Source organism: Atractosteus spatula, chromosome 3, assembly GCF_055471065.1.
Source record: "Atractosteus spatula isolate fAtrSpa1 chromosome 3, fAtrSpa1.hap1, whole genome shotgun sequence".
Classification (NCBI taxonomy): domain Eukaryota; kingdom Metazoa; phylum Chordata; class Actinopteri; order Semionotiformes; family Lepisosteidae; genus Atractosteus; species Atractosteus spatula.
In genome coordinates this window covers 6,724,608-6,752,138 of record NC_142708.1, presented here as the reverse complement: position 1 = coordinate 6,752,138, position 27,531 = coordinate 6,724,608, and the positions used below count along the sequence as shown (strand labels likewise).

General features: G+C 46.9%; 2 protein-coding genes and 1 long non-coding RNA gene across 3 annotated transcripts; 1 reads left to right on the top strand and 2 right to left on the bottom strand.

The window, feature by feature from the left end:
* Positions 1-927: 927 nt before the first annotated feature.
* On the bottom strand, positions 928-4,908 carry LOC148837316 (uncharacterized). The gene is made up of 3 exons (XR_016090833.1): positions 4,742-4,908; positions 3,951-4,055; positions 928-1,665 (listed from the first exon to the last, which is right to left on the bottom strand). It is a non-coding gene; the product is annotated as an uncharacterized LOC148837316 (long non-coding RNA).
* Positions 4,909-6,242: 1,334 nt separating this feature from the next.
* LOC148837315 (uncharacterized) lies at positions 6,243-12,885 on the bottom strand. Its single transcript, XM_088910464.1, has 5 exons — positions 12,415-12,885; positions 10,166-10,690; positions 9,378-9,521; positions 8,071-8,161; positions 6,243-7,788 (listed from the first exon to the last, which is right to left on the bottom strand). The coding sequence occupies exons 1-5, from the start codon at positions 12,470-12,472 to the stop codon at positions 7,575-7,577; spliced, it is 1,032 nt and encodes a 343-aa protein (XP_088766590.1). The 5' UTR covers positions 12,473-12,885; the 3' UTR covers positions 6,243-7,574.
* Positions 12,886-19,723: 6,838 nt separating this feature from the next.
* LOC148837314 (uncharacterized) lies at positions 19,724-27,275 on the top strand. The gene is made up of 3 exons (XM_088910885.1): positions 19,724-19,931; positions 23,545-24,204; positions 24,742-27,275. The coding sequence occupies exons 1-3, from the start codon at positions 19,874-19,876 to the stop codon at positions 25,638-25,640; spliced, it is 1,617 nt and encodes a 538-aa protein (XP_088767011.1). The 5' UTR covers positions 19,724-19,873; the 3' UTR covers positions 25,641-27,275.
* Positions 27,276-27,531: the final 256 nt, after the last annotated feature.

Below are 27,531 nucleotides of genomic sequence, written 5' to 3'. Positions count from 1 at the left end.
TCCATCAGAGCCATCAGCAATTTACAGACAGAGATTCAATGAATACAAGGTAACAGCATTATTAGCACACTAATAAAATGTGGTAATTAAGCCACTACAACAGTTGGTGTAGAAGAGAGAAACAGACAATCAGTATTGCCCCCATTGACAGCGGCCTGGTCTGGGTGCCGGAATTCCAGGGCATCCTGGTTATCTCAGGAACAGTTCTATGGACCTTGACCACTTCCTGGATTTAGTTTTAAGGCATGATAAAGATGAATATCCTCATCTTTGTGAACGATCAAACTTTTGCTCTCTGGTGTAAAAGAAGATCTGCATTGTACCGTGTGAAGTCATAGCATACAATGTACTCTAACTAAATGTTGTTATCCCTTTTACATATCTTTTATTTCAATATTGACAGTTATTATCAATTTTTAGTTTTTGATATAAAGCAAAGAAGTCTGGATTTGTTGCATTGTGGCGTAGTGGAAACGCTTTCCAAAATGCTTTTAGAAAATCTTTTTATCTGCTTTCATTGCACACATTGCTAAGCCCTTGAGCTCTTTCTCTGCCACAGGTCAAAGCTATTCTGACTTCAGCCGATGTGACTGCAGGTCAGGGTTTGTCGCGTGTTTATAAGGACATGTTCTCTTCAGGAAAGCCTGTAAACGTGCTGTATCTTATTATTATACATGTTAATGGGCAGACCTGGGGAACACATTTTGGTTTCGTGGGACTACTCTATTACTCTACTGTATGTAGATTTGTCCCCACATTGTCGATTATTCAAATCAAATCGACCATATTGATAACAATTCCTATAAGGAGACAGGTTTCAGAAATAATGTGTAATTAAGAGAAATCCGAGAAACACAGCCTGGGATATTCCCCGACATGCTGGGGATTAAAGTGCATGCAGATGACTTGACCTTAATCAGTAAATTATTTTCTTCTTTTTTTTCCCCAAAATGTTATTGAACAACAAATTACAGAACCAAAGGAGAAAAGGTATCCAAAAAGTTAAGTGAACCTCAAAAAAATCACGTAACACCACACTGCCAGAGGGAATTACAAATCGGAACATCAAAAACTGAGATTCGTCTCTTTTTTCCATTTGTGAATATGATATCTACCCGTTAATCAGCGCGTTTTGGAGGAAGGCCTGCTGAACTCTGTATCAATGCTCAGTGCTAACGTGTGATGTGTTGCCATCTAGTGGAAGAATGTGAAAATGAATATATTCGGCGAAGGGAAAATATTCCACTTCCCGGCCCACTAACTTCAAAACGACGCTAAAGATATATTTCAAAAGGAAGACTACAAACCATCGAGAAATAGCTTTCTCTAATTAAGAAAATCTAGATTTGAAAAACTTTATATATATAAAAATCTACCTTAGTGGCATTGTCCTTGCTTCCAGGTTGGCCAATTCTGCACATACACAATCGGCAATAATTATATATTGTAGCACTCCGGGGTTCACGTGGGTACGCGCCCTCGCCTCTGCCGCCCCAAGTCGGCCCCCTACCGTCGGGGACTCGAACCCGGGTCTCCGGCGTCGCTCAACAGGGACCCACCCTCTTAAGCCAAAAGGAAACCTCCCATCAGCCCGACAGCTGCGGTCCCTGCTATTCACAGGGAAGGGTGGTGACGTCACCGCGCTGGTAAGCCGGCTCGAACAACCTGCAATGGATTTTGACATTTTATTGTACTGTTTAGTAGAAAATTTGGAAAAAGAGCATTTATTTATAGTCAATTTATTAATCATTCTTGGTAAATTTCACATCCATAAATCCAAATGGTCTAATAATACTCCCCTTTTTAGTGCTTTTGAGGTGGAGCTGAAACACTATTTAAATTCTATTAAAAATGTGAGAAATAATAAAGCACGGAAAACATATGATATATGTAAAAAATACAATTTAATCATATAACTTACTTATTACCTCTGGCGGTTAACTGTTTATTTTTCTGTTTGTGTTTGTTCTCTTGTACCTAATTTGATCCTCTGATTGTATTTGTATTTGTAAATTCTTTACACATTTAATAAAAATTCTTTAAAAAAAAACAACCTGCAACGGTGGCCGTATGCGTTACAACATTACTACCTGATGTGAAATAGCTAGCTGTATAGTTTTCACATTTTGGCTCACAGCTACCAGCCGCGCAACCTCGCGCAGGAGAAAGTTCCCCATCCGCTCACATTTCAGCCACTCGCTTTCCAACACGTCACACGCAGGCCCGCCCCCCGCCAGAGGTCTCGGTGCCAGTTGCAGGGGAGGCGTGTCCGTCACAGACGGTACTGCGGGAGTCGCTGTGTCGCGAGATCCTGCCCTGCAGTGGGCGTCGCCCAGCGATCCCGGTCACGGTCGGCTAGTGACGCGACCCAGGCTCGAGCCCCCGCAATCGCTACATTACCTTTGCCTACTGCCCTGTCTTTCTCACACCTGAAGAAGGCTCCACGGCCGAAACGTGGTGTTCTCTTTCTTCTCTTTTCAGCAGGGAATAAACCTCTTACTTGGATCTTTAAGAGTTGTATTTTCTAAATGAAATGAAATCCCAAACCCGTGACTACAAACAAAATGCATATATTCTAATACTATGAAAATCGAATAAAGCAGAGGTGTCCAAACTACGGCCCACGGGCCAATTGCTGCCCGCCACTGTTACTGAAACAGCCCGCGAGTTAATTTAGAACTACAATTAGGTTTGGCCCGATATTAAGTTAAAAATGCAGTTCCTATTTTGAACACTCGGTGCCGCCATCACATCTAAAATCACATCTCAAAACTGATTAGCTACCCCCTTCCCTCCTCTTTACCCTCTTCAAAACTTTAATTCTGCAATTTAACGTTAGCAAGCTTTTCAAAATGGCGGAACCAAAGAAATGAAAAATTGACAGCGAATGCAGGAGATTCCAGCCATGCTGGCAAAATGAATACTTTTTCACCGAGTTCAGAGGCAAGTGTGTGTAATTTGCCAAGAATCAGTTGCTGTGATGAAGGAATTTAATGTAAAGAGACATTATGAAACGAAACACCTATTAGGGTAGTCCCCTAAATTAAAAGGCAATTTGGTTATTGGAATGCACTCATATCTGGTATTTTTTGTTTATTTTATTATTAGAGGTACAGCAGTCTGTGGCCTGCTGCTCCATATTTTGTTTCTCCATCTGGCCCCCAATAAAAAAAGGTTTGGACACCCTTGGAACAATGCGACTTCTTAGATTAAGTAAGGCTTAATTATCTAACTGGGGTGGGATGGAATGAACACCAGCAAATGTGTGGATCACCAGGACCAGCAGTGGGAACCGATGATTTAAAGTTCGCTTGTTCTGTAGGGTCAACAGGTCATTGGATGGTGCCGTTCACTGCATTTTGCAACATCTACAGTCTTCAGGCACTATGTAAAAATGATTTCAGTGCAATCCTGTGTTTAATAGTGTCATTCAAGAACTCCTTTACAATAAATTGTTACTGTTGAATTTCCATCTGCCAGTGGATTTACTGTGGCCCTTATCTGTCAGACTGGTAGGATGTGTGCTTTGCCCATTACCCTATTCCTTGTACACCAATGACTGCACCTCCAGCGACTCCACCATCAGACGAATTACATTTGCAGATGACATCACATATGTAGGTCACTAATGATGATGAGACCCTGTACAGGAGGGAGGGAGGTTGGTTGGCATCATGGTGTGTTAAGAACCACCTGGAGCTTAACAGCCTTAAAACAGTAAAATCTTTCCAGCAACATTCTCCAGAACCTCTCTCCCTGGCAATCAATGCTGTGGCTGTGAGTAATATAGGAGTCCTTTAGGTTTTTGGGAATGATGATCTCTGATACAATTAAATTGGACATGAATTTCACCAGTGTCATGATGAAAGCAGAGCAGAGAATGTACTTTCTGTGACAACTCAACCAATTCTGTTACAGCTCTGTGGACCCATTATTGAGAGCATTCTGACCTGGTTTTGCAATGCGTCTTCCCACTTCAAAGGCAAACTGCAGTGTGTTACTCGCTCTGTGATCACTGGCTGTCATCTGCCCTCCATTGGCCATTTGTTCAATTCCTGAGCAAAAAAGCAGGCATGAAAGATTGAAGCCTCCTCCCACCCACATTACCATGTCTTTCATAAATGTCCCTCAGGAAGACAGTAACGGACCATTAAAACCAGAACTACAGTACTTGACCGGTTTCTATCCTAGGGCTGTTTTTTTTTGTTTAACCAGAATTCCTAGTTATATATGCTCTGACTTAATGAAGTCTATTGTCTTGTTTGTGTGGTATACTGTATGTAGAATGTTTTTGCAACACCAAGTACACCTGAGTAAATTCCTTGTACATGAAATGTACTTGGCAAATGAGGGTGATCCTGATTCTGGGTCTGATTCTGAAATATCATTGGATCATCTCGTCAACATAGAGCTGAGTACACAGAAAAGGGATGAAGGAATAAGAAAATAGAAAGGTATTGGATTTCCAATACCGATTTTACAAAAAAGTAATAGAAATTTGTACGTCAGTTGCGAGAAGCAATATCCTTTATCTCAAACTTCAGAAGAATATTGAGAAGTAGGAAACAACAGAACACGAGGTCAAACCACTCCCTGTGTGTTTTCTTTCACAGAGAAAGCACCTCGTTTAATTACCTCAGTGTAATTATTAACATTTGGCTGACGCTTTTATTCAAAGCAACTCACATCCAGTGTGTACCCATCTGCACAGCCAAGCATTTGTACAGTCTGAGTGCAGTACCTCGCTCAGGGGCACAACGGTGGCGCCCCACCCAGGATTTCAGCCTCCATTCTTCTAGTTACAGGTCCCAACATCCAGCCACTACCGCCTCGCAGCCTGAAGAACAGCCGTCAGGAGCACGTCAGGACAAGACCCGCACTTCCACCGCCATCCGCCGCCTGAACCTCCAAGGCAACAGAAGGGTGAGAAAGCGCCAGAAATGAGAGTTACCGACCGGCATCTGAGCTGATCATTAGAAATTCTCGGAAAGCCTCTGCGCTGCCAGCACTCTGACGCCTGAGCTGACCCCACCTTTTCCAGAAAATTAAACAGAATAATGGATATTGAATAAAAACAAGCTACATTACCTCATGAAACCACGGCTTTCTCCAACAATGGAGACATTGACAGCAGATGCTGTTGTTATACTAAGGATTTGGCCCAATATTGGCAGAGGTTTAACAAAGAGAACGTCAACAGGGCTTGTACAAGAGTATTTTTAGACTGGTCTGTTTAATCTCTTCTGCATGCCCCCATACCTCTGTCCTAGCAGCAAAACCCCCTACATTCACCCCCTACTCAGAAGCTCGACAATTCCACGCCAGAGACAGAAAGGCTTGTATGAAAAACAGGTCTGATTTACTGTATGCTGCTTTCTGATCTTGCCGGAAGAAAAGAGTTGAACCAGTAATTGTACACGAGCACAGGAACAGAGAGGTCGTTCTGCATCGGTACATAAAGCCAGTTGTCACACTGTCAAATGCCAAGGTATCGCCGATGCAACAGGCACCGGGCATCAGAGAGCAACACTGGGTTCGCCAGCGGGCGGGGAAGGGTGGCAAAGGGTCAGCAAGAAGAAAGTACATTTAATTATTGTAGAAGCAGTGGGAAAAAGTGCTAAATTATTGTGCAACATCAGTGTGGCAAACATTCTTAGAAGAAGGGAACATCCCAGAGCTGTGCCTTGAGAGCAGTTTGAGAGGGAATGGGTGGGGAACCATTCCTGTGAAAAGGTAGGGGAGGAACTCATGCAGGAGAGATTTTGTGAGCTCTCAGTGGGATTTGGCAATCACCCTGGGGTTCCACCCCTGCCCTTAAAACTAGTGCCTGGAGATCTCAGGGCCTGAGTCCCACCTCTGTGTCCTGGGAAAACTGTCAATCCCTAGACAGATACTCTCAACAGGCATGCCCTGAGACACCTCCAGTGCACTGGGGTACCCCACACTGTGAGCCAGCCTCAAGACAGATTCGAAGATTGCAGCACAATTGGTCTTTTTTAAAACTGAATCATCATAATTGTAAGCAAACAGTAGTAAGTGTGAAAGATTAGTCCTAGTAACGTTAACTGTATTAGCTGTGGCGTTATTATAGCGTGAGTAGTTGTATATAAAAACAAACAGGAAACCTGTCTCTCCAACTCCTGCACTATCCAAAATTCACCCTACTGAACCTGCAGGCTTTGATTCTCAGCAGCCCTCTCTTCCTTACCGTCGCATAAATCACTGACACAGAGCAGTCCAGATTCAAGCCCGTCCTTTATTGAAACATTAGGTCACAGTTTTCAAGTGTACAGATCCTTGTGTTAATTGTTGGCTATGTCATTTAAAAATCTGATACACCCTCAAAGCCTTTACAACAGAAACTGAGAATCACCAGTTAGACAAATACAGCAAATAGTGAACCCTCATAAACAATAAGGGCTTTCTTGCAGCTACTGTACATAGAATAGCACAATCGGCCCAGAAGAATTACAACGCCTTACAAAACATCTGTGAAGGCAAGGGTTCTATGAATCAACCCTCTAAATACACTATGATGTTATACTGGAATGTATAAGAATGCCAGTAAGGGCACCAGCTATGGTCATTTTAAGCAGATGTTTAGTATTTTCTAGAATTAAAATAGTAGTGTTCAAATCATTTTAAAACTGAAAAAAACATTACATTTTGAACCACTTTCAAGTTCATAAGGTCAGACATTCGGTGGCATTCCGTTTAATACACAAAAGAAGGATGTAAGAATGTAATTAATATTTTTCAAATTATTAAACATTTTCTGGAAAATAACAAACTGGTATTACAAAGTGCTGTAAATGTCCCCCTAATTTAAAATGAAGAAATAAAAAATAACTGATCAAAAATGATGTGCGATCCTGACAACAATTTCTGAAAGGGGATGTTTTATTAATAAAGAGTTTCCTTCTGTACTGGGTAAAACCTGTACACCTCGCAGCTCTGTTAAAAGGTACTGCTGTCTAGCTCTCTTTTCCCCATTTACCCTCAGCAACAGACCAAGAACATGCTGGATCTACAACACACAAACGCAATGTGACACAGCTTTCTCGCACCCACGCACACTGGGGTACACGACCGACTGATTTAAATCTGAGCGACTGAGCGCCCATCGCTCTGCCCTGACTGAGCCCACTGCTGGCCCACAACCCCCTCCTTGGCCTGAGATGGGTTCCCGAAGTCACTGTCAGAGTTCAAGGGAAGGAAATATTGTCCCCTTGGTTCGAATAAGCTAATGGTTGGCTAGTAAGAGTCTGAACAAAATATTGGAGACGCTCCTCAAACGGTATTTCCCCATAGCGGAAATACAAACACTAAGATTCTGAATTTTGAAATATGGGAGGAAAAAAAAGGGGGAGAGGTTATCCTGGAACACACTAAATTATAAAAGATTGATTTCTATATAATGAACCGTTGATGAATAATTCAGAATCCTCGTTCCCCTCCAGGCACAATCCATACATACAGATCCGGCAATGTTCACGTGAACACACACACGCGTGTGCATGCACACACGGGCGCACACCGCCCTGACACGGGCACTCCCGCGCAGACACGTCCCATCAGTCTATCATGTAGCTGCCATTGTCGAAGAGAGGGGTGACCGTGCCGTCCTTCCACTCGATGAGGATCTCCCCGCGCTGCAGGGAGGGGGAGCGGGAGGGCTGGGGGGGGCGCTGGGTGAGGGGCGCCCTCTCGTCTGGCACCCCACAGACCGCCTGGCCGCTCGTGTCCCCCTGGCTGTAGGACTTCAACACACACACTATCTTCTTCTTCCTGAGGGGCACACAGCGGCAAGAAAAACACACTCAAGACCACGGCCGCTGTCTGTGACACTCTGTTAGCCAAAACATGTGCAGCACGTCAGGGTGCAATGAGCTTTCTGGCTGTGGCTTTGTTATAAAGCATTTTAAATTGCCCGTATTAGTCCCCTTATTCATGTATATTACAGGAAACAGAGCTTCCAGTCAAACTGACAACATCTCTTACCTGTAATAGAAGATAAAAAACAGGTCGTGCACGAGGCACTAAAGACTGATACCCAGACTGGAACCTCACCTGTTGTAGTGGACATTGAGGATGAGGATGGTCAAGCCCAGAAGCAGAGCCAGGGAGCACAGAACCAGCATGGCGATCTTCCAGCTCACCCCTGAAAACAGCACACAGGGTCGGTGGAAGAGGACAGCAGCCCCAGGTCAGCTCTCAGCACCAGAACACACTGCACACCCCGTGCACACACGTCCTGAAGACTCTAGGGGTGGGAGCTGACACAGGGGATAACATCCTGGTGGTGATGGCGAGGGCTCCATCAGCCTCTTGTTCTTTATCATTGGAGCTGCCCCTCTTTGCCATTTTCATGTTACTGTCATAAACAGAGCCTATCCTAGCAAGCAGAGGACGGAAGGCAGGACACACGCTGGTTTGGTTGCCAGTCCATTACAGGGCTATACACAATCACAGACATGCCCACACTCACACCAGGGCCAACTTTACAGATGCTGATAAATCTACCAGTACAGTAAACAGTAAACATGGGGAGGACATACAGTAAAACCTCCATGAAAATAGCACCCCAACTCCAGAACTGGACCCAGGGCCAGTTGTGTGCGACAGCAACGCTAACCACACCACCACAGGACACTGTGCCACTAAACAGTATTGTACTCAGAAAGTGCTAGTTTTCAGGTTCAATGATGATATGTTTAGTATTAATTCTACAGAATACATCAGAAAGGACAAAGGTAGGCGTTTCTCCCACTTAACTAAATAAAGTAATGCAATGATTTAACAAGAATTAGGATTGACAACATGCTCATCCAGAATGCTGTTAAAACTTGTCAGCGCTTTGTCAGTTTGAGTACAAAAGCAAACTTTAAAAGGAGCTTCAGGTTGCAGTAATTTCTGCTTCTTTTTGACAGCAATCCAAGTCTTTTCTTTTAAAGGCCCTCATGCTGACAAGCTTTTAAAAAATATAATTAAAAAATGTATATACAGAACATCTGTCCATTTCCACATCTGCAGGATCTATTCTTCCGTTTAGATTTGCTGATGCATTTTATGGACAATGGCATTACAATCCTCCTGGGTTTCAGCTCAGCCTCCCCCATCCTTGTCCTAGACTGCCATCACATGGACAGGCCTGGAAAGGACAGACTCCGGAAAGAGCATTCAAGAACAATTAAGATCAGCTCCAGACCAGTGGTGAGGGAGCCCAGTTGAAACTATTGCATCCATCAATTTCATTAAAAAATAAAGACTAATCCAGCTCCATAGGCACAAGGAGTACAAGTCTAGAGTATCAGCAAGTGCATGATGCGATGAAGATCTCCTAATGCTGGGCCAGAGCGTCGCTGTCCAGTACTCACCGTAGTCCGCACTAATGAAGGCTACAGAGGGCTCCGCTGGGGGAACGCTGGTGTCAGGGAGAGGTGTGAGCTCATTCTTCCAGGCTGCACCAGTAGGGGCTGACAGCGCAAAGTCATCTCCCACTGGGGCGCCCATGCCAACCTCTGGAAACACAAGAATTTCCATTCAATATGAGACAGTCCTGTCACACACTCTTGTAAAAGAGAAACTGAATAAGTGCAAACATGGTCTAGTTTAGAGTTCCATCCTTCATGTTACACTTTGTTCACTGTGTGTGCAGTTGTAGTCTGCATGTGTAGCTCTGCCACTTTGTCCCCAGCTATGACATTAATTGATTACTGAACTTCATCTGCACCAGTGAGGTCATTCAAGACCTGTCTCCAGTTCTCCTTGGTAACGTAATTAAACCGAGGTATGACAGTTTTCCTATGGAGTTCACGATTTAAAGATGCTTTCAAATCAAGAGAGCGTCACAGTGAACAAGAACTCATCTCGGACTTTAAAAAGAAGAAACGGGATTCTGAGGTTCTTTACTTCAGACCTGAAAACAACAGTTATGGCGTCTAAGAGACAAACAGCGATATTAATAAGGTCCTGATATGCTATGCCCATCAGGACTCTGCAGAGTCAGATGATGTGATGCGCTCTAAAAAGCAGATGAGACACTAGAAGCACACAGGTGTGGTGTCACTACAGAAACAGGCGTGCGTTCTACAGGAGCTTCTACGACTGGCATGGCTTTGCTGCTATGATGCGTCTCCAGCTGCAGCGGGGTGACGGCTCTTACTCTCTGAGGAGACTGTGCTGCCAGACAGGGGCGTGCTGTAGGCGGGTGGTGTTTCCAGGCGCTGAGCGGTGGTTGTCATGGCTGCCGTGCTGTCATGGCGATGCTGGGAGGGTGCCTGGGTAGCCCCAGCACAGATGCTCTGGTTGCCCAGAGTCCTCCACTTGCTGTTGCGGCCGCGGTCTCTGGAGAGGAACACCTTGGCAGAGCCCAGCCGAGCGCTGAGGTGCAGCGCCTTGCCATGCAGAGTCAGGTGGCCCTTCCTGGAGCAGCCCCAGGCCTGTCCTTCCCCGTCTGCCGGCCGGCAGGGCTGCAGGCGCACTGGCTCGTGCTCCTGGAGCCGTGGGGCGCTCAGGCACTCCCCAGTCCGTAGGCTGGTCAGCATCTGGGTGTCCGGGTGCCAGCGCCACAGCTGGAGCTCTGACCCGGGCACGCAGTCCTCCAGAGACACCCTGCCCCTGCCCTTGGCCGCCCACATCTGCACACACCTCCCCAGCTGCGCATTCCTGATGCTAAACCCCACAGCCTCTGCCAGCAAGAGTGAACATGAGGAAGGGTTACCCTCTGGCAGGAGCCTCTCTGCCGATTGCTCCCAGTGCTACTGGGTGGCTATGGAAGGCTGTAGCTGAGAATGAAGTGCCGGATCTGTCAAGATCGTCATCCCTCCTCTAGAGGGCGCTCCTACCCTTTCGTATTTAAGTTTCGATATTGCGTGCGCCTGCCCCCTGTTTGCTGGTTATTATTTAAGTGTAGCGTTTCCATAGCTCTCGACTCTGCATTTGGAAGATGGACGCTACAAGGCTTGCCTGTTCCCCGGGCTCGTGCGTAGCCCAAAGGTGGGTCTTATTCCCCGGCATCCTGACCGTCTGGGTCCGGGGCTCGGAGCACCCGGCTCCATTGTGATTTTACTTTGTTGTTCATGATTCCTCGTCCTCGTCCCCGTTCCTGCGTCTGTTTGGATGGATCACCCGGCAGTAGACTTCTGGACTGCTACCTGGTTTCCCCTTCCGGATTGTTTTGAACTTGTTTGCCTGCGCCACGCCTCCCCGAGCACCAGAATACTGCCATCACGCCCCCCTGTCAGTCATCCCGTCCTGATCCTGTTGTGTTTCCCTGTTGCCCTTCTCCGGTCTCTTCCGGATTTTACCGTCTGCATAGGGTCCTAAAGATGCACTACACTACACGGGAGTCAGGACCGGCTCCCGTTACAGCATCGTCTATTTCAAAGACCACGCCATCCCCTTAAGGAAGAGCTACACAACCGTGAGCTACACCGAGAGTTCTGTCAAGTCCGGGTAGGGGCCTGCCTCAGCATGCACAGGCTGCAGTGGAACAGGTAAAGGTTTAGTCCGTGCTGAAAGGAAAAGAAACACCCCCTTTCAGCTGTGGAGCCTTCTGCAGGTGTGTGTTGACGCCTGAAGAAGGCTCCGCCAGCAGAACGCCTTTCTTTTCCTTTCGGTATGGACTAAACCTTTACCTGTTCTGTAACGGGGCCTCATTGGAACTGAGTATTATGCGACGTGAGTTCTCTCCATCATCCGATAGCGGCCTGCTCCTGGTTAAGGATTGATGCAGCCTGGAGCACAGAATACAGGGCAGGACTGTATGCAAGTCAGAACGGCAGCCCATCACCAGGCACACTCATAAACACCAATTAACATGGCCAGGGGAGCGCTTGCGAATAGCCCACGACCGCAGGAGAGCACGACAGCTTCACGCAGTCTGCAGTCCAGCGCCAGCGCCAACCAACACCAGACTGCCCTGCCCTGAATCCGGCTCCCCAAGGCGCTTGGAAGTGCGGCAAGTTTTGTAGTTTACCGAATCCTGATTTGATTGATCAAAACTAATTAAAATAACGACAGGGAGGGGAATGCTCAGCCTTATGTCTGCTGCTCACGTTCTCCTCCATCTTCTTTTTGCTGACTTTTACAAAGTACGACCCTGCCATGTCGATGTACTGTACGTGTAGCATTGTACTTGTCCGCAAACTCGAATAACCTCAAGCGTTGCTTTCTTCGGCACAAACAGTATACATATACCAAAATATCAGCGGATTAATTAAGAAGCCTAAATACAAAGGCTTTAAAATAAACCCCTCAAAAATGATTTAGACTCCTTAAAATCCAACAGTATCCTCTGTACGGGAGTTTTTAAAAACGCTTGTAACGCTCTCGCGGAAAACACGCCGTTTCTTTACGCGGAAACATGTATGGTTTGGTTAAAAAAAAAAACAACAGTAAAAAAAATCTCACCTGCAACAGCGAGAATGTGCAGCAGGAAAGCGGCGACCAGCAGCGCTTGCTTCTCCATGACTCCAGAACCCGTCTCCCTTAACAACGGGGAAGGAATTTGAAGTGCGCTGGCCCGGGAGAAATCCAGTCACAGCCCTACTTACCACCCCGGGCTCGGCCCGACAGGAACTCGAGCAACAGTGCAAGTGCCCCTTTTTTTACTTTAAAATCTACGCAAAAGGTGCTTCATGTAATTCCAGTACGAGTTCCCCCCCCCCCCTTTTTAAAACAAACAAAGTCTTAACTAATTACACTCCTGCGTGTGAGTTGAAACTTAACATTTGTTTCCCTTTTTTCCTCTCCGTCCCAGATATTTACAGTATAAATCGTTTGTCTCTCATCAGGCCCAAGACACATTTCAAAGGCGTCTGGGGACAAACGGGTGGCGCCTTGAGAGATCAGCGGTGTCTCTGCGCGCAGAGGAGTGGGACCGGGGTTAGATGACTGTGCGGAGGACAGAGTCGTTGTGGGGAGAATACTAATGACGAACAGAGATGGCAATTTTCCTGAAGGGATGAGAGCAGCGACTAACCCTGTGACTGACTTCTCGGTGCAGTATTTAGCATTGAAGCCGTACCAGTTCCACAATGCTGAATTTGACGCTTAACTAACATCGAATAAACGAGACTAATAAATCCACTGACAAATATGTGCTGCCTATGCAAATCCTTTATTGCCAAGGGGGGAAAAAGACCAAATAATGGAAAAGTCCAAGTCAGCAAAATTTCTAGAGTATTACACTGCGAAGAGCCCAAATAAACGAGTATCCCTCAGACGCCAAGAAACTACGGAAGCCAGTTTCCGCCAGGGAGTGAAAAAAAAACGCGCTATCGTATCTCAGAATTCCGACTTTATATCTCGCAATTGCGACTTTTTGTCTCACATTTGCGACTTCGAAATAGCCCACATTTCATTGTCTGTCCTTTCGTTATTGTAACGGATTCGGGTGCTAGGGCTTGTGCGCTCGCCGCTCCCACCCTACTTCGTGATGCTACTCTTCAGTGCCTTCGCCTCGTTTCCTCCGGTGTTTTTACTTCAAAAGTGATGTGTTTTTTTGTTCCTCGACAAAGGGAAGGGAGGTTCTCAAAGCCCCCCCACCAGTTCGGGCAGTTCTTCACAAGAGAAACGCAACCACACAATCGCAGGAAGAGAAACGCGAATGAAGCCCGTTGCACAATGGGATGCAATGATACACAAGTTCTTGGCCGGTTCTCATGCCTTCTGGGGTGCCATTACACTCCACAAACTGTGCAAAGCCTCACCCCCTTCCCGATCGCACTACACACACACACACAACACAGGAGCAGCGAATGTGATCTTCTGCCCTGTCCAAAACCAGTATTACTCTGCTTTGGCTTTAGAATTCCAGCACACTCTTGCTGTATTGTGTACAGCAAAGTGAGCTGTGTGTGGGTGGAGGGAGCAGTTTTCTGAGAGTGATATCACCCAGCAAAACCGCAGATCCTGCCTTGAGCGAGCTGAACATGCTTCACTCCAGGTGCGGGTCTGGTGTCTTACTCGTCTAGAAGTGCGCTCCACAAACTGCACTACAGGGCACACAAACTGCACTCCATCTCGTCCACGAAAAGTACCTGGAGCGGCTTTTGTTAACACTTAATGTTTCAGGGTGTCATGCAGTTTGACGTCAATCAGTTTTGACGTCAGGAGTAACGTTTATCCCCTCGTGATCAAGTTTTATTATGCTCCGCGGAAAATGAAAAAAAAAACCTCCAGCTTTTGGTATTTGTTCCCGGACACAGGCTTCCATGTACGCACTTATAACTAAGACAGCATCCGAGGGTGGGCACAGCAGGCTTGTTGGTGCAATTGTGTGTATTTGTATACAGAGTCGTAAAATGGTCTGAAATGCACCGGTACATCATGAAAGCATTCATTAAAACATGCAGCTAGCAAAAACTCGATGGCTCAAAGTGCAACGCACCGAGGCATTTTAGTTTGTATTACGTCAGCAGAAGTAGAACCAGGACTGATGAAATATTCCCCATATTGTCTGACGTCTCAGCGGCGACTGTGCTCTGTTTGAAGAGCCCACAGAGAGACTAGCTTAGCCTCTCGCAGGGCTACTCGAACTCAGGAGCACCTCAAGTTAAAATAAACGAGCAAGTCTTCCGGAGCGAGTGGGAAACATTTACAGCGAACTCGACAAAACCGGGGCACTTCAATTTTAAAGGCTCTTGTCCGTCTCGATCGAGGACACCGAACCTTTCATCCACTTGAAGTATGTGCTCAAGTACATTGTGATGATTCCTCTTTCAGTAAGTGGGCCTCATTAGATAAAAGAACATAATCTTGGCAACACCAGTGTAATCCCTACGTTCTCTGTAAATACAAACATGTAGGGTGTAAATACAATTCGCCTTCCCTTGTTCTTATACTAAGCAGGTGTTACATATGGAAATGGACAAAGTTTATATAAGCTAGAATGAATCAAACTTCATTCTAATATTTATAGAAAAATATTTTAGTTGAAAAATACCCGATTGCTAATCGAAATTCAGTCCAATCAATCTGACGTTGTGATTTCAAATCTTGGGCGGTGCATAGTGAGATTTCCTGCACATTTCACCAAATTGTGAAGTTGCCAGACTCTCTCTTCTCTTCCAGATTTAACGGGAATGAAAACCGTTGTTTCTCTTTAAGGCGCACATGGTGCTGTTGATTAATGAGATTATGAAAGTCACTTGCTGACGAAATTGAATTTGAAATGACAAAACTGAGAAAGAAACTATTTCACCCCACTGTTTTTCAGGCGGCAGCAGTAATGTTACACAGTTGTGTTTGCGCTGAGGACGTGTATCAGGCTGTGGGACAACAGGTGTCAGGACTGTGCTGGCCTTAAGCTTGAATCACATGGCCGGTGTGTCCCTGTGGGTTGAAGTGTTTTCCCTCTTGTTCTGTGAGGTTCCCTTGATCACAGCTTCTCCTTGCACAGACACTCATTATAACCCAAACAGGGCTTGCAAGACGCGTGGAACTGAGCCCCAGACCGAGATGCTAACATATTAAATATTAATGGGCTAGTTGGGCTGAAAGCTAATTTTTCAGATATTCTTTCTTATGTTTTATGGGTCGGTTATTATCTTTTCAGTTCAGAATATTCAGATATTTTTAAAGTGTCTGAATATAATTCATAATTTTCTGAACATACAAACCATCTTTTTCCGATTCAGCATATGGATCAAGTTAGCAGTTCAAAACAGGTGACACATATTTAAACACAAATTTGAAACTGACCACACACGTTTTTCGCGTTCACAATGTCAGCAAGAAGGCATTACAGTATGAGTCTGAGGTTACGATTTTAGTTATTTGTCTAAGAAATATTTTTAAACGTTTAAATTGGTGAATATCATAAACCCGGTCAAGGTCGACAACTTTTGCTGGGCGTGTTATTTCAAAATTCCACGGGTTTTGTTTTTCCGTTTGTGGTGTTTAAAATGTGCAATGGGCGCTGAAGACAAGAGTCCGTACGATACGATCCTGGGCTCGGAGACCAGGGAAGCTGGAGCTGGTGTTTCCTTGGGAAGAGTCTCGGAGGAGATCTCGATGAGAGGAGGAGAGCGGAGTACGAGGGAGCGGACAGTGAGCGATTGTCGCAGGGCTGGAAGACTGGGTAGGTAAGTTCAAGTTCATTTGTCATTCCGGCCGTTTACAAGTATACAGTGGAACGAAATATCGTTCCTCCTGGTCCACGGTGCAAATACAGACGAGACACTGGCATAGACATTGTAGACAGTCTAGACTTTGCATCTGGGCAGGGGCAACATTGACATTGACCTGGTTTTGGACTAAACAGTCAACTCTCTGCTACATCTGGCTTTCCCGTGTAAACTCTCCCGTTTACAACCGTTTTGGTGCAATATATGCCTGGGACTTGCAATACATTTATATTTATATTGTCCAATACAACTTTTTGTGTACTGTTCCTGGGGTGAGTTTCCCGAAAGCATCGTAGCGCTAAGAACATTGTAAACTTGCTCTTAAGATCGATCGTTAATTTACGAGTGTTTCCCAAAACCCATCGTAACTAAAGTAGCACGTTAAATCCTTCGTAATCTACGTGCTCCCCGACCCACTCGTTAATCACTAAGTGCTTCTTAAACTGGCTACCTCTTGCGCCAACCTTAGCGACAGAGCTCGCCAGACAGAGCACATTCAATTCACGTCATGGGAATTCTCTGGAAATATAGAATACTAAGATTTTATATTAAGGATTTTGATATTTTGTTGTACTATGTAAGAGGAAATTCGAAAAAAGAACATTTATTTATACAGTATTGAATTTATTAGTCATCTTGGGTAAATTTCATATTCATAAGTCAAATGTTTTAATAATACTCCCTCTTTTAGTACTTTTGGGGTGGGGTTTAAATTGTTTTTAAATTCCATAAAGAAGGTGAAACATGTAACATGTATTACAGTGTAGCGCCACGCAGGGCGGGCTGAGAACAGCACCTGGGGACTACCGGACTGTGTATAGTGGGACGGAGGCTGAGATACAGTCTCTTCCCTTCGTGTGTGTGTATGTTAGTGTAGGTGCAGCGCTGTAACCCCTGTCCCTGTGTGTGTACCTTTCCTGATTCGAGTTAATAAATGTGTTGTTCAACCCCATTCCCTGAGTCCCACGCCTGCTCCATTCCGTACCGAAACCCGCGGTCGATACAATATTTTAAGTTCGAATGCCTTTTTATGTTCTGTCGTGATTGTTGACGGTAAAGCTTAGACCTACTTGTTTTTAAATGTGATTATAGGTCCTGTATTTGTTGAGTGACACGTGCCAAGCTTAGTAGTTAATTTTTCCAGATGTCATGTTAATAAGACCAATTAAAATGGAGTTCCAACACACCCAACAACTTTAAATATCAACAGTATTTTCTCATGAAACACTGTGATTCTTAACGATGGCAGCGTGACAAAAAATGTTGCTTTAAATCAAAGACGTTGTACAGGATGCATACACTGTCCACGCAGTTAAACTTGGTTTTCTTTTACGGCATGTCAGTCATTTGTTTTCTTTTCTCTTAGAAACAGTAAGTGTCCCATTTTGTGCCTGTCTATACACTTTCGCTTAAATGGTTGTTAAATTATGATGTCATGTTTGCTTCATATACCTTTTCACAACTTTATTTCATCCCACTGAAGGACCAAAACCGACACCATATAATGAAACTATTGTCAATCGATTGTTTGTCAATCGTCTTGTGATGCTTTTTGCTGAGCGACTTCAGGGGAGGGGTTAACAAAGAAGTACTTTATACTCGCTCGTAAAATGATCGATTAAGAGGGGTTTTGGGAAACGCACGAAAAAGTAGCACGTGCGTAACGTACGTACATCGTAAAGTTGCTCGTTAGTCTCTAAGATTAATCGTTTTTCGGGAAACTCACCCCTGGTTTGTTCTTTGTATGTTATGGACTGTGAGTAACTCTTCTTAGTGCACTTCGACTGATTGCATTGTACAGTATGTATTGTGTTATTATTGTATCATTCGTTACACTGTGCTGTGTTGACTGTGTTAAGCTGCTGTTGCACTGCGATTTCCCTCAAGGGATCAACAAAGTATCTATCTATCACATACAGTAGTGCAAATTACTACTGATACTACTAATACTAATATTAAAAAAAAAAGAAACTGAGACAGTGTAAGGAGTAGGAGAAAGAGAGTCCTGCAGCATTCTGGGGGCAAAACAGGAGAAGAGTCACGAGCGAGGCCAGCGATGCCACAGGCTCCAGAATATTCTCCTGGATCAGAACGAGCGGTCTGTGGGGGTCTGTTTAGAGCCCCCCGGACACATGGGAAAGTTTGCTCGGCGTCAGAATTGTTGCCTTGGCAACAGTGTCTGAGAAGCACCCACAGATGTTATGTTTTCCCGACCGTGTAGTGGGAAAGGATAAACTCACGGCCCTAACAACCATTTTAACAGAAGGTGTTTGTTTGTTTTTCTGATAGAGTTCCGGCTTATCAACAAACACGGGTTTCTCCAGAGAGATGGGTGCTGAGATGTTATACAAGTTATGTGTTTGCACAGATGTTTGAGAACATCGGCAAGTCTGCACGTGAGAGATGGCCATGTGGCTCATCCAACTCACTCGGTTTCTCGCAGTGTTAGTGGAAAGAACAGAGGCTCCACTCCAACCGTTTCTTGATGGAAGCCAGGATACCAGCTTGGTGAACACAGCTTAGTTTTGCTCACACTCCCACAAACATTTGTGTGAATAATTACCTCTTGTTTATTTTGTTTCAGTGATACTTATGCGACACATTCTGCTGTTTTACAAACTTTATAAATCATTCACAACATCCAGCAGCCATATCACCCTGTAACTCCCAGCTGGCAGCCGACTGAAGCTCAGCAGGTGTGAGCCTGGTCAGTACCTGGGAGACTCCTGGGAAAAACTAAGGTTGCTGCTGGAAGAGGTGTTAGTGGGGCCAGCAGGGGGCGCTCACCCTGTGGTCTGTGTGGGTCCTAATGCCCCAGCAGAGTGACAGGGAGACTATACTGTAAAAGGGTGCTGTCCTTGGGTGAGATGTAAAACTGTCCTGAATCTCTGTGATCATTAAAAATCCCAGGGCGTTTCTGTCCCTTACCAGTCATGGCCTCCTAACCCCCCCCCCCATCTATGAACTGGCTTCATCACTCTGCTCTCCTTCCCACTGGTAGCTGATGTGTAGTGTGTGCACTATGGCTGCTGTCGCAGCATTATTATAATTCAGCTGCTAATGTGATAACATGCTGCTTTTCATTTAAAAATCCCCAACCGTGCTGCTGTGAACCAATATGTAAGAATCGACTGTTTCAAACGGAGGAGGTATGGAACCCCAGACACAAAAAAGATACGAGGACGTATTACTGTGCACGCCTGAACGTTAGGGGTACGTGTGTTGAATCCCGGATTCCTGTATACCCTAGTTTGATGGGGGTATTTATGATCACGCACTCGTGCTACAGGGCTCAGGAAGACTTTTTAAAAATTATTTTCCTTGTGAAATACATCCCTCGTGGTCGTTCTCGCACCTCAAAGAGCAACATGCTTTCTCTGATCCGCCCTCTGTAAGATCTTAATCACGAGCTTGCGGTCCAACGCTGATTGGTCGGATGGGACCAAGTCGCTTCCTAGGTGGAATTTCATTGCCAGCCGCTGATTGGACGTCCTCTCCTTTCGTCACGCAACACCAGCGCGGGATTGGTGCGTTATTGAGAAGGGGCGTGTCGGCCGCTCTCCTGCCTACTGCGCCTGCGGGCTTTCTGAGGTTGCTCTTAAATGGCTGGTATTGAATAATGCCCGTGTGGAGTGGACGAGATTGCGTTTTTAATGCGTTTGTTTGTCAGTCGCCCGAATTTAGCTGACCTGCATTTAAAAAAAAAGTACTCCAAATAAAGACAGTGAAGGGCGACAAAAATGAAACTGCGACCAAAAAAAGGAAACGGGCCGAAATGTCCGTCTGCCGTGCAAACAGGTGAGATTGTTATTTTTCTTCTTTTTAATGGAGCCGCAGACTTGAATTTTGTGTGCATTTTTATAAGTTTTTCTGTGGGGGTGGCGGCACTAAGAGCTTTTATAAACGTTTAAGAAGAGGCTGGCGCTGGCACGGGTCTTATCAGGATTGTGAGAGCGGAGCGGTTTTACTGCTGCAGTTAATAGTATGATTTTGTGGTGACAGGCTGATTTGTTTTTTTTTTAAGTCTGATTTGTTTGCATGTAAGAAAATAGCCTGTCTCTAGCCCTGTCATGTATGTTTCTACAGTATATTGTTTAGGAAATTAGGTGACTCGCAGTTGGTGGAGCACTGACTATGAAGACCAGAAGCAGTAAGATATCCACCTCCCAAACTGGGGTGTCTGTAGAACAAAATGCCCAGATGCTGGCATTGAACTTCAGCAGGAGTTCTTTGGGATTTCCAGGAGAACTGGATTTCCTTGGAGGTCTCTCATCCTAGGGCGGACCAAGCCTAGATCACAAAAGCTGCTGAAATTGGGCAATATTTGTCATTTCCAGCATCTCCAAGCACTTCTGCAATCAAAGAGAGGTGGCCATGTCCATTTTTTGGGATATTTCAAGGTAGATAGAACCATCCTAGGACTTTTCTTGCAAGTCTTTTATTGACAGTGTCTTTACTGTGTCTCTTGTTGGATTGGAAACATCAGTACCATTGATTATAAAAGGCTGGGAAAGTTAGTCAGAATAAGTAGCAAATTACTGGTGGCAAATCAGATCGTCTTAAACATCATCTACAAACGGAGGGTGGCAAAGAAAGCAAAGAGTATTCTGCATTGTGTCTCTCAGCCCCTCTGCTGTGTTCACATTCCTCCCATCTCCCAGTCTGGGAGGTGCCTCTGTCTCCCCAGGTGTCAGAATACACACAGCTGATCCTTCATCCCTGCTGCAATATCTCTTCTCAACAAATCTACTGTAGCAATCCTCTCGCTTGTCTTGCTGTCACACTGACCTCTTGGTTGGTAAATGTTGTCTGTCACTGTTATGTTGGGAGTGCGCTGTGAAATGAATTTCCCCAAATGGAACAGTAAAGCTGGAACTGAATGTACAGGTTAAAACAGCACATTAAAGAGAATTAGAAGCTCAATTATAGAAGTGTGTTTTAAGGCAGGATTGGGAGCACTTACGTGCAAGGTCTTAAGTGGGCTGGGAGATCATTCCACAGTCCCGGAGTATCAGAGTGTTCGGAGCCGGGAACTGGGAACTGGAAGAAGGCCCTAATCCAATGAGAGCAAATGACTTGTAGGTGTGTAGAGAGAGAAGAGTTCACTGCCATCGAGCCCTTAAAGCTGAGGAGCAGCATTCTGAATCTTTCATTTTTGCTCACAGAAGCTGAAACAGATGCTATTTTATTGTGTGTTTTAGTTTCCAATTCTGAACAAGCTGTGCCTTGTCATGAACACATTTGGACGCTCTGGCAAGCACTGCAACCAATTACTAAGCCTGGAAAAGGCGGAAGCATGCTTCCGATTCCTGTCTCGGACTGGTAGGGATGTGTATGGATACCCACGTTGTTGTGAAGATGAGAAAAGTTAGTACGAGTGCACACGTGATCTTAACTTTGCATCTGAAGCTTAAAACTGCCCTGGGATTCCTAACCATTTCTGTTCCAGCAATGAGAACTTTTCATTTTGGAAGGAAACTACTGTGCAATAGTTTTCTCAGCAGCAGCAGTGCAAGAATGTGCACTGGTGATCTTGGGCTTTGGTTTCTTGTCAGTCAGATCCTAGTTTTGTCTGTCAAATGGGGCTTGATGTGAAAATTGACTTGCTTAAGTGCCCCAGGGTAACACTTCATGAGCTCAGGACAGGTGCCTCTTGTTCATATGGGATGTACAGGGGTATTGTCCGATCTTTTGCAGGTCTAAAATGTTTTTCCTAAGTCTGAGCTGTAGAATAGGCTTCCTTGAATGAGAATAGCATTAAATATATCAACTGCAGTTGCCCCACAGTGCAATACACAGTATATATAAGAACAGAAAAATGAGAAGATTTGTGGGAAATAAAAGAAGTGGGAAAACAGTTACAGATTCGAATTATAGTGTATTTGAATACACTCCCATTTAACTTTGTTTGAGAACTAGGCAACTATATAACAATTGGTTTCACAAAATATTTGCTCCGTGATTGAAAAATAAGTAGAGGAAATCTGTGCATTTTACATTCTAACTGTCCCCTACTGTGGTCTGTGCTGTGAAGCTGAGCGTAGCCCTGGGTCCGGAGCGCAGTGACAGCTCCCTGGGGTGATAGGTGCAGCCGGCGTGCGTGTCTCTCTTGCACCGTCAGCTCTCCGAGTGCCAGAAGGTGAAATTCAAAGTGCTTAAGCAGCGCAGTAGAGTGTGCGACAGGCGTGGGATCGCCATCTCTGTAAAGAAAAGAAGCTCGAGAGGAGACGGGAGGTTTGGATCCGGTTAATTAAACGCGGAGTGTGAGTTTCCACTACAGAAATATTAAAACACGCTCTTCCAACACACATGTCCTATGTGGAGCCAAAGCAGTACGTTAACATGCACAAATCAGAATTAACATTGCTGCTGTCTGCACTGCTACCTGCGACTTAACACATTCATAAATAACATTAAAGAAACTCTTAACATCTTTAGACAACATCATGAATTACAAGAAATCACAGGCGTCCTGTGCCATCGTTTACAGGTATAAAGGAAAGGCAGGCAGCTTGCAGCATTAGTCAACAATGTTGTTTTTCCTGTCCTGTAAATAAGAGGAGACTTCTAGTTTGAGTGCTGTTGTTGACCCTAGTGATTTCGCCCAGGAGCGTGACTGAGTGACCGATCCTGTGTGACCACTGTATGAAAGCAATGTTTCCAGTCTGCTCTGCAGTGTTTCAGATGGGTGGAAGAGCTGGTCAGGGGTATTGGTAATAGTTGTGCTCTGAATCATATGACTCTTATTTGAATTTTCAAGTGGTAAAACCTCCCTTACTGCAGCTAATAATTGCTTACACTTACATAGCACTTTTCTGGACACTCCACTCAAATCGCTGGACGGGTAATGGGGATCCCCTCCACCACCACCAGTGTGCAGCCCCACCTGGATGATGCAACAGCAGCCAGAGTGCGCAAGAATGCTCACCACACACCAGCTCTCAGTGGGGAGGAGAACAGAGTGATGCAAATCGAATAGGAAAAAAAAGGCGTGAGAAATATCTTTTATTGGAATAACGTCTGCTACTCACACAAATGGATGGTTTTACAGCACAGCAGCTCTCAGTGGGGAGGAGAGCAGAGGGGCGAAGCCAGTCCAGACACTCATAGATGTTCATGTTTTCAGCTGAGCCTGTGCTGTAAAAGCGTGGCGTTGTGCGGTGTTTCTCTTGCTCATTGCGATGTAGTCCTCCACTGTCCAGCGGTCAGGTGTGCCGATCTCTCTGTGTTTCACCGCTGAGGAAGCCGGGGATTAGTTAGCAGAGCCCTGGAGGGTCTGGAGGACTGGGGTTGTGGGGGGGGGAGTCTAAAACATCCTGTGTCTTGGCTTTGGGATGAGGTCTACCCCCTCCGAACCTCTGAACCACATCCCTCTCTGCCCTCTTCCCTCTCGCTCCCTGCCCCTTCACAGACGCCAGCAGGGCACCGCCCGCAGTCCCGGAGGGCCCTCAGGTCAAGGAAGAGCCTCCTGACCCCGTGGAGATCAAGCAGGAGATGGCGGAGCCCCTGCCCATCTCGGTGAAGCAGGAGGTGGAGGGGGAACCCCAGGAGCCCCGCGCTGCGGCTCACGGCCGCCGCCCGGCCGCTGCGGGTCCCGCATCGGCGACGCCCCCTCCTGCCGCCGGCGCCACAGCGCAGAGGAGCGCTCGTCTGAAGAGGGCGGCAGCGGGCACAGCCGGGCACACCCCGCGGGCCCGGGGCGCGGGGGGCAGGCACGCTTGCCGGGACTGCGATGGCGCTTTCGCGAGCGTGGCGGAGCTGCGGGCCCACCAGCAGGAGGCGCACAGCGAGCTGCGGCCCTACGCCTGCGGGCAGTGCGGCAAGCGCTTCCGCTACTCCTGCGTGCTGACCAACCACCTGCGCACGCACACCGGCGAGCGGCCCTTCGCCTGCGACCAGTGCCCCATGCGCTTCACGCAGCTCAGCAGCTGCCGCACCCACCAGCGGCGGCACTCCGGCGAGCGCCCCTTCGGCTGCGCGGTCTGCGGGCGCACCTTCTCCCGGCGCAGCGACCTGGGCACGCACGAGCGCACCCACACCGAGGAGCGGCTGCACGGCTGCGCCGAGTGCGGTGAGTCCGGGGCTGTGGGTTTGCAGGTTCAAATCTGCTGCTGCTGCTGCTGCTGCTGTGCCCTTGAGCAAGGCTTCGCTCCCACCAATGTGAGACGGGTTTTGGCTCAAAGTGTCAGCGGGATTAATAATAATCTAGTAGATGGTAGATGCTCGGTATGAGCCATGTTGAACCACGGGAAAATTCATGTTGCCACCAGGCTGTTTCCGTGCTCTTTGTTCATTTTTATTTACTGCAGCCTTCAATCGTGTGCAGTTACCAGAAGCCTTTCAAGTGTCAAGGGCTTAAAATGTTTTTTACAAGCTCCTGATTTTTAGAATACTTGTGCAGCACCTCTAAGAAATATTTATGGGTGGGTAATGAAATATTTTAAGTGTTTTACCTGAGAATTTAATTGCAAACTGCACTAGAAGAGTGTCGAGGGGGAATCTCTGCGGTCTGTAATGCTTTGAACAGACGAGCCCTGCTGGATGAATTCAATGTTGCGGGCTCTGCGGTTCGTGGCCTAACGAACGTTTCTTGTGCCCCCCCCCCTAGGGAAGAGCTTCCGGCGGGCGGCGCACCTGCGCTCCCATGCGCTGATCCACACGGGGGAGCTGCCCTTCCCCTGCCCGGACTGCGGCAAGCGCTTCCGGCACCTCACCAACCTGCGCACCCACCGCCGCATCCACTCGGGCGAGCAGCCCTACCGCTGCCCCGACTGCGGCAAGGGCTTCCGCCAGCGGGGCCACCTGAAGCTGCACCGGCGCGTGCACACGGGCGAGCGGCCCCACCGCTGCCCCGACTGCGGCAAGGACTTCGGCCGGCTGGTGTACCTGCAGTCCCACCGGCGCGTGCACACGGGCGAGACGCCCTACTACTGCGAGGACTGCGGCCGCTGCTTCAGCCGGCCGGGCAACCTGCAGATCCACCGGCTGGTGCACTCCCAGGAGAAGCGCTACCGCTGCGGGCAGTGCGGGAAGGACTTCCGCCACTACAGCGGGATGAAGGCCCACGAGCGGGTGCACACCGAGGAGCGGCCGTACCGCTGCGGGGAGTGCGGGAAGGCCTTCCGGGGCTCGGGCGGGCTGCAGATCCACAAGCGCAGCCACACGGGGCTCCGGCCCTACGCCTGCCCGCAGTGCGGCAAGTCCTTCAAGGAGTCCGGCGTGCTGAAGAACCACCTGCGGCTGCACTCGGGGGAGCTGCCCTACCACTGCCAGGACTGCGGCAAGCGCTTCCGGCAGCTGGGCTCCTACCGCACCCACCTGCGGCTCCACAGCGGGGAGAAGCCCTACGCCTGCGCCCACTGCCCCAAGCGCTTCCGCCACTCCAACAGCCTGCAGGCGCACAACAAGATCCACACCGGGGAGGCCCCCTTCCCCTGCCCCGACTGCGGCCAGCTCTACAAACACATGAGGAGCCTCGTCCTGCACCGCAAGACGCACACGGCCTGAGGGCGCCCGCCGCCGCCGGGCCGGCCCTGCCCGAGAGACGAGACCCGTACACACACGCACGCACGCGCGCGCGCGCACACTTGCTAGGAAGGGAGAGAGGCACGCCGACCCTGATTGACCCCAGCTGCCACAGGGGAGACGGCAGTGCTGCTGGCGATGACTGCACCGACGTGCCCAGGGGGATCAGATCAAGAGAGCCCGAGAGGTGTGAGTACAGGAGCTCAAGCGGGACAGTCGTCAGTGCAGACGTTCAGGCGAAGGAAGAGAGCGCTTGAAGAACAAAGCATGGGGGGAAGAGAGCTGGGATCAGTAAGGACCACGCCATCCTCACTTAAGCCGCGAGTTCTCCCAGCCCTGTTAACTTAATGACCTAACGGTATGGGCTTGCCTGTACCAGTGCAGCGACCCCTGACTCATCAGCCCCTTCCTCTGTTTTTGAAAAGGTAGAGGAAGTGGCATTGGTTTTGAGTGACCCCATAAAACCCAGAAATCGAGAGTGCCAAGGCTGGTGGTGCGACAGCTTGGTAAGAAGCAGGTGTGAGCGCGGTTTTGGTTTAGCTCTTCCACAGTCCTTGCTGAAATGAAAGGTTAACACTTGCTACAGCGTCCAGGAAGCTGTGGGTGGCAATTGGCAAGGATGAACCGGAAGCACGATGAACACTTCTGTCGGCAGCGGTTTTCCTCACGCGAATAAATAGATCTGCTTTTTTTTCTGGCAGATCTCGGCCATATCAGTAAGGTTTTGTACAGAAAGTGAACCTATGTACCCAAGTATTCATACATTTGGTCACGCGTCCCTGGACCTTAACACAACAGCTGTTGTTTTAGTGGAAGCTGTGCATTGGGCTCGGTGTAGCAAGGGACTTTTCATTTTGTGACTCTGTAGGAATAATGTAATTTGTCATGGTTAGGGGTCGGGGCTGGGGCTGATGGGATGATAAGGATGTGGAAATTGTCCAAACTGCTGTTGATGGGGGTGGGGTGGGGTGGGGTGGGGTGGGGGGATTAGCCACCCCTGTTTTCCGATCATAACTTACAAACAGGTGGCCTTTGCTAGTCCATCCTTTTTTTTTGCCTGTTTTTATTTTGCCTTTTAATTTCTACAAGAGTAAAGGAGAGTGTAATTACAGCCTTTAGGCCAATTATTTTTTTTTCCCATTTAAATGTACCATGTCTGGTTGTATGCAAATATGTACATACTCCGTGTAAAAACAGATTGTTTTAAATGACACTGCAAATCTCATTTGTGTCAACAGATTTGTTTCACTCCTTTTTGTTTCCAGTTCTTACAGTGCTGTGGGATGCTTTCATGAAAGGCACTCTGTAAAATAAATGTAAATATCATTGCCTGTGATTTAGTAGCTATTTTGGCCGTAATTCTTTGTTTTTCCTCTGTCATAGTTAATGCCACCACATCCTGTAACTCAATAGTTTATATATTATATATGACGCTTAATAATATTTGATTGGTTGAGTCTAATCCTGATTTGCTGAATACTATGATCCATGTGACTGACTATGCAGAATTGGACACACCTGGTTTAAAGGTAATGTGTAGCTGGATTCTGTATAGAATGTCAGAAAACAATAACTGAGAGCAGCTATTTCAAAAAGCCAAATAAAGTTAACATTGAATTACATTTTTTTCAACACCTTTTGAATTTCAGAAATTCCTATTCATTTGAATGAGTTTATCCCAACTAGACAGCCATATGGAATCAGTGTCCATAAGAGATCCATCCTTAAAAGTCTATAATAACACTAATTGCACGATTAATGCTGGAATAATCACAAAAAAAATGTCAGGTGTTTGGCATAATATTGGAATTTAATAAACTGCTAAGGCATACATCCATTTTGAATGGCAGAGAGTGGGCACAAGGCGGGGTGC

Bases quoted from the DNA above. Each gene is read 5' to 3' on its own strand.
- LOC148837314 (XM_088910885.1), top strand. From the start codon at position 19,874: ATGAAACTGCGACCAAAAAAAGGAAACGGGCCGAAATGTCCGTCTGCC. The intron at 19,932-23,544 runs GTGAGATTGTTA...GCCCCTTCACAG, and splicing joins TCCGTCTGCCGTGCAAACAG to ACGCCAGCAGGGCACCGCCC. The intron at 24,205-24,741 runs GTGAGTCCGGGG...CCCCCCCCCTAG, and splicing joins GCACGGCTGCGCCGAGTGCG to GGAAGAGCTTCCGGCGGGCG.
- LOC148837315 (XM_088910464.1), bottom strand. From the start codon at position 12,472: ATGGAGAAGCAAGCGCTGCTGGTCGCCGCTTTCCTGCTGCACATTCTC. The intron at 10,691-12,414 runs GTGAGATTTTTT...TCTTGCTGGCAG, and splicing joins GCACATTCTCGCTGTTGCAG to AGGCTGTGGGGTTTAGCATC. The intron at 8,162-9,377 runs GTGAGTACTGGA...TGCTGTTTTCAG, and splicing joins CTTCATTAGTGCGGACTACG to GGGTGAGCTGGAAGATCGCC.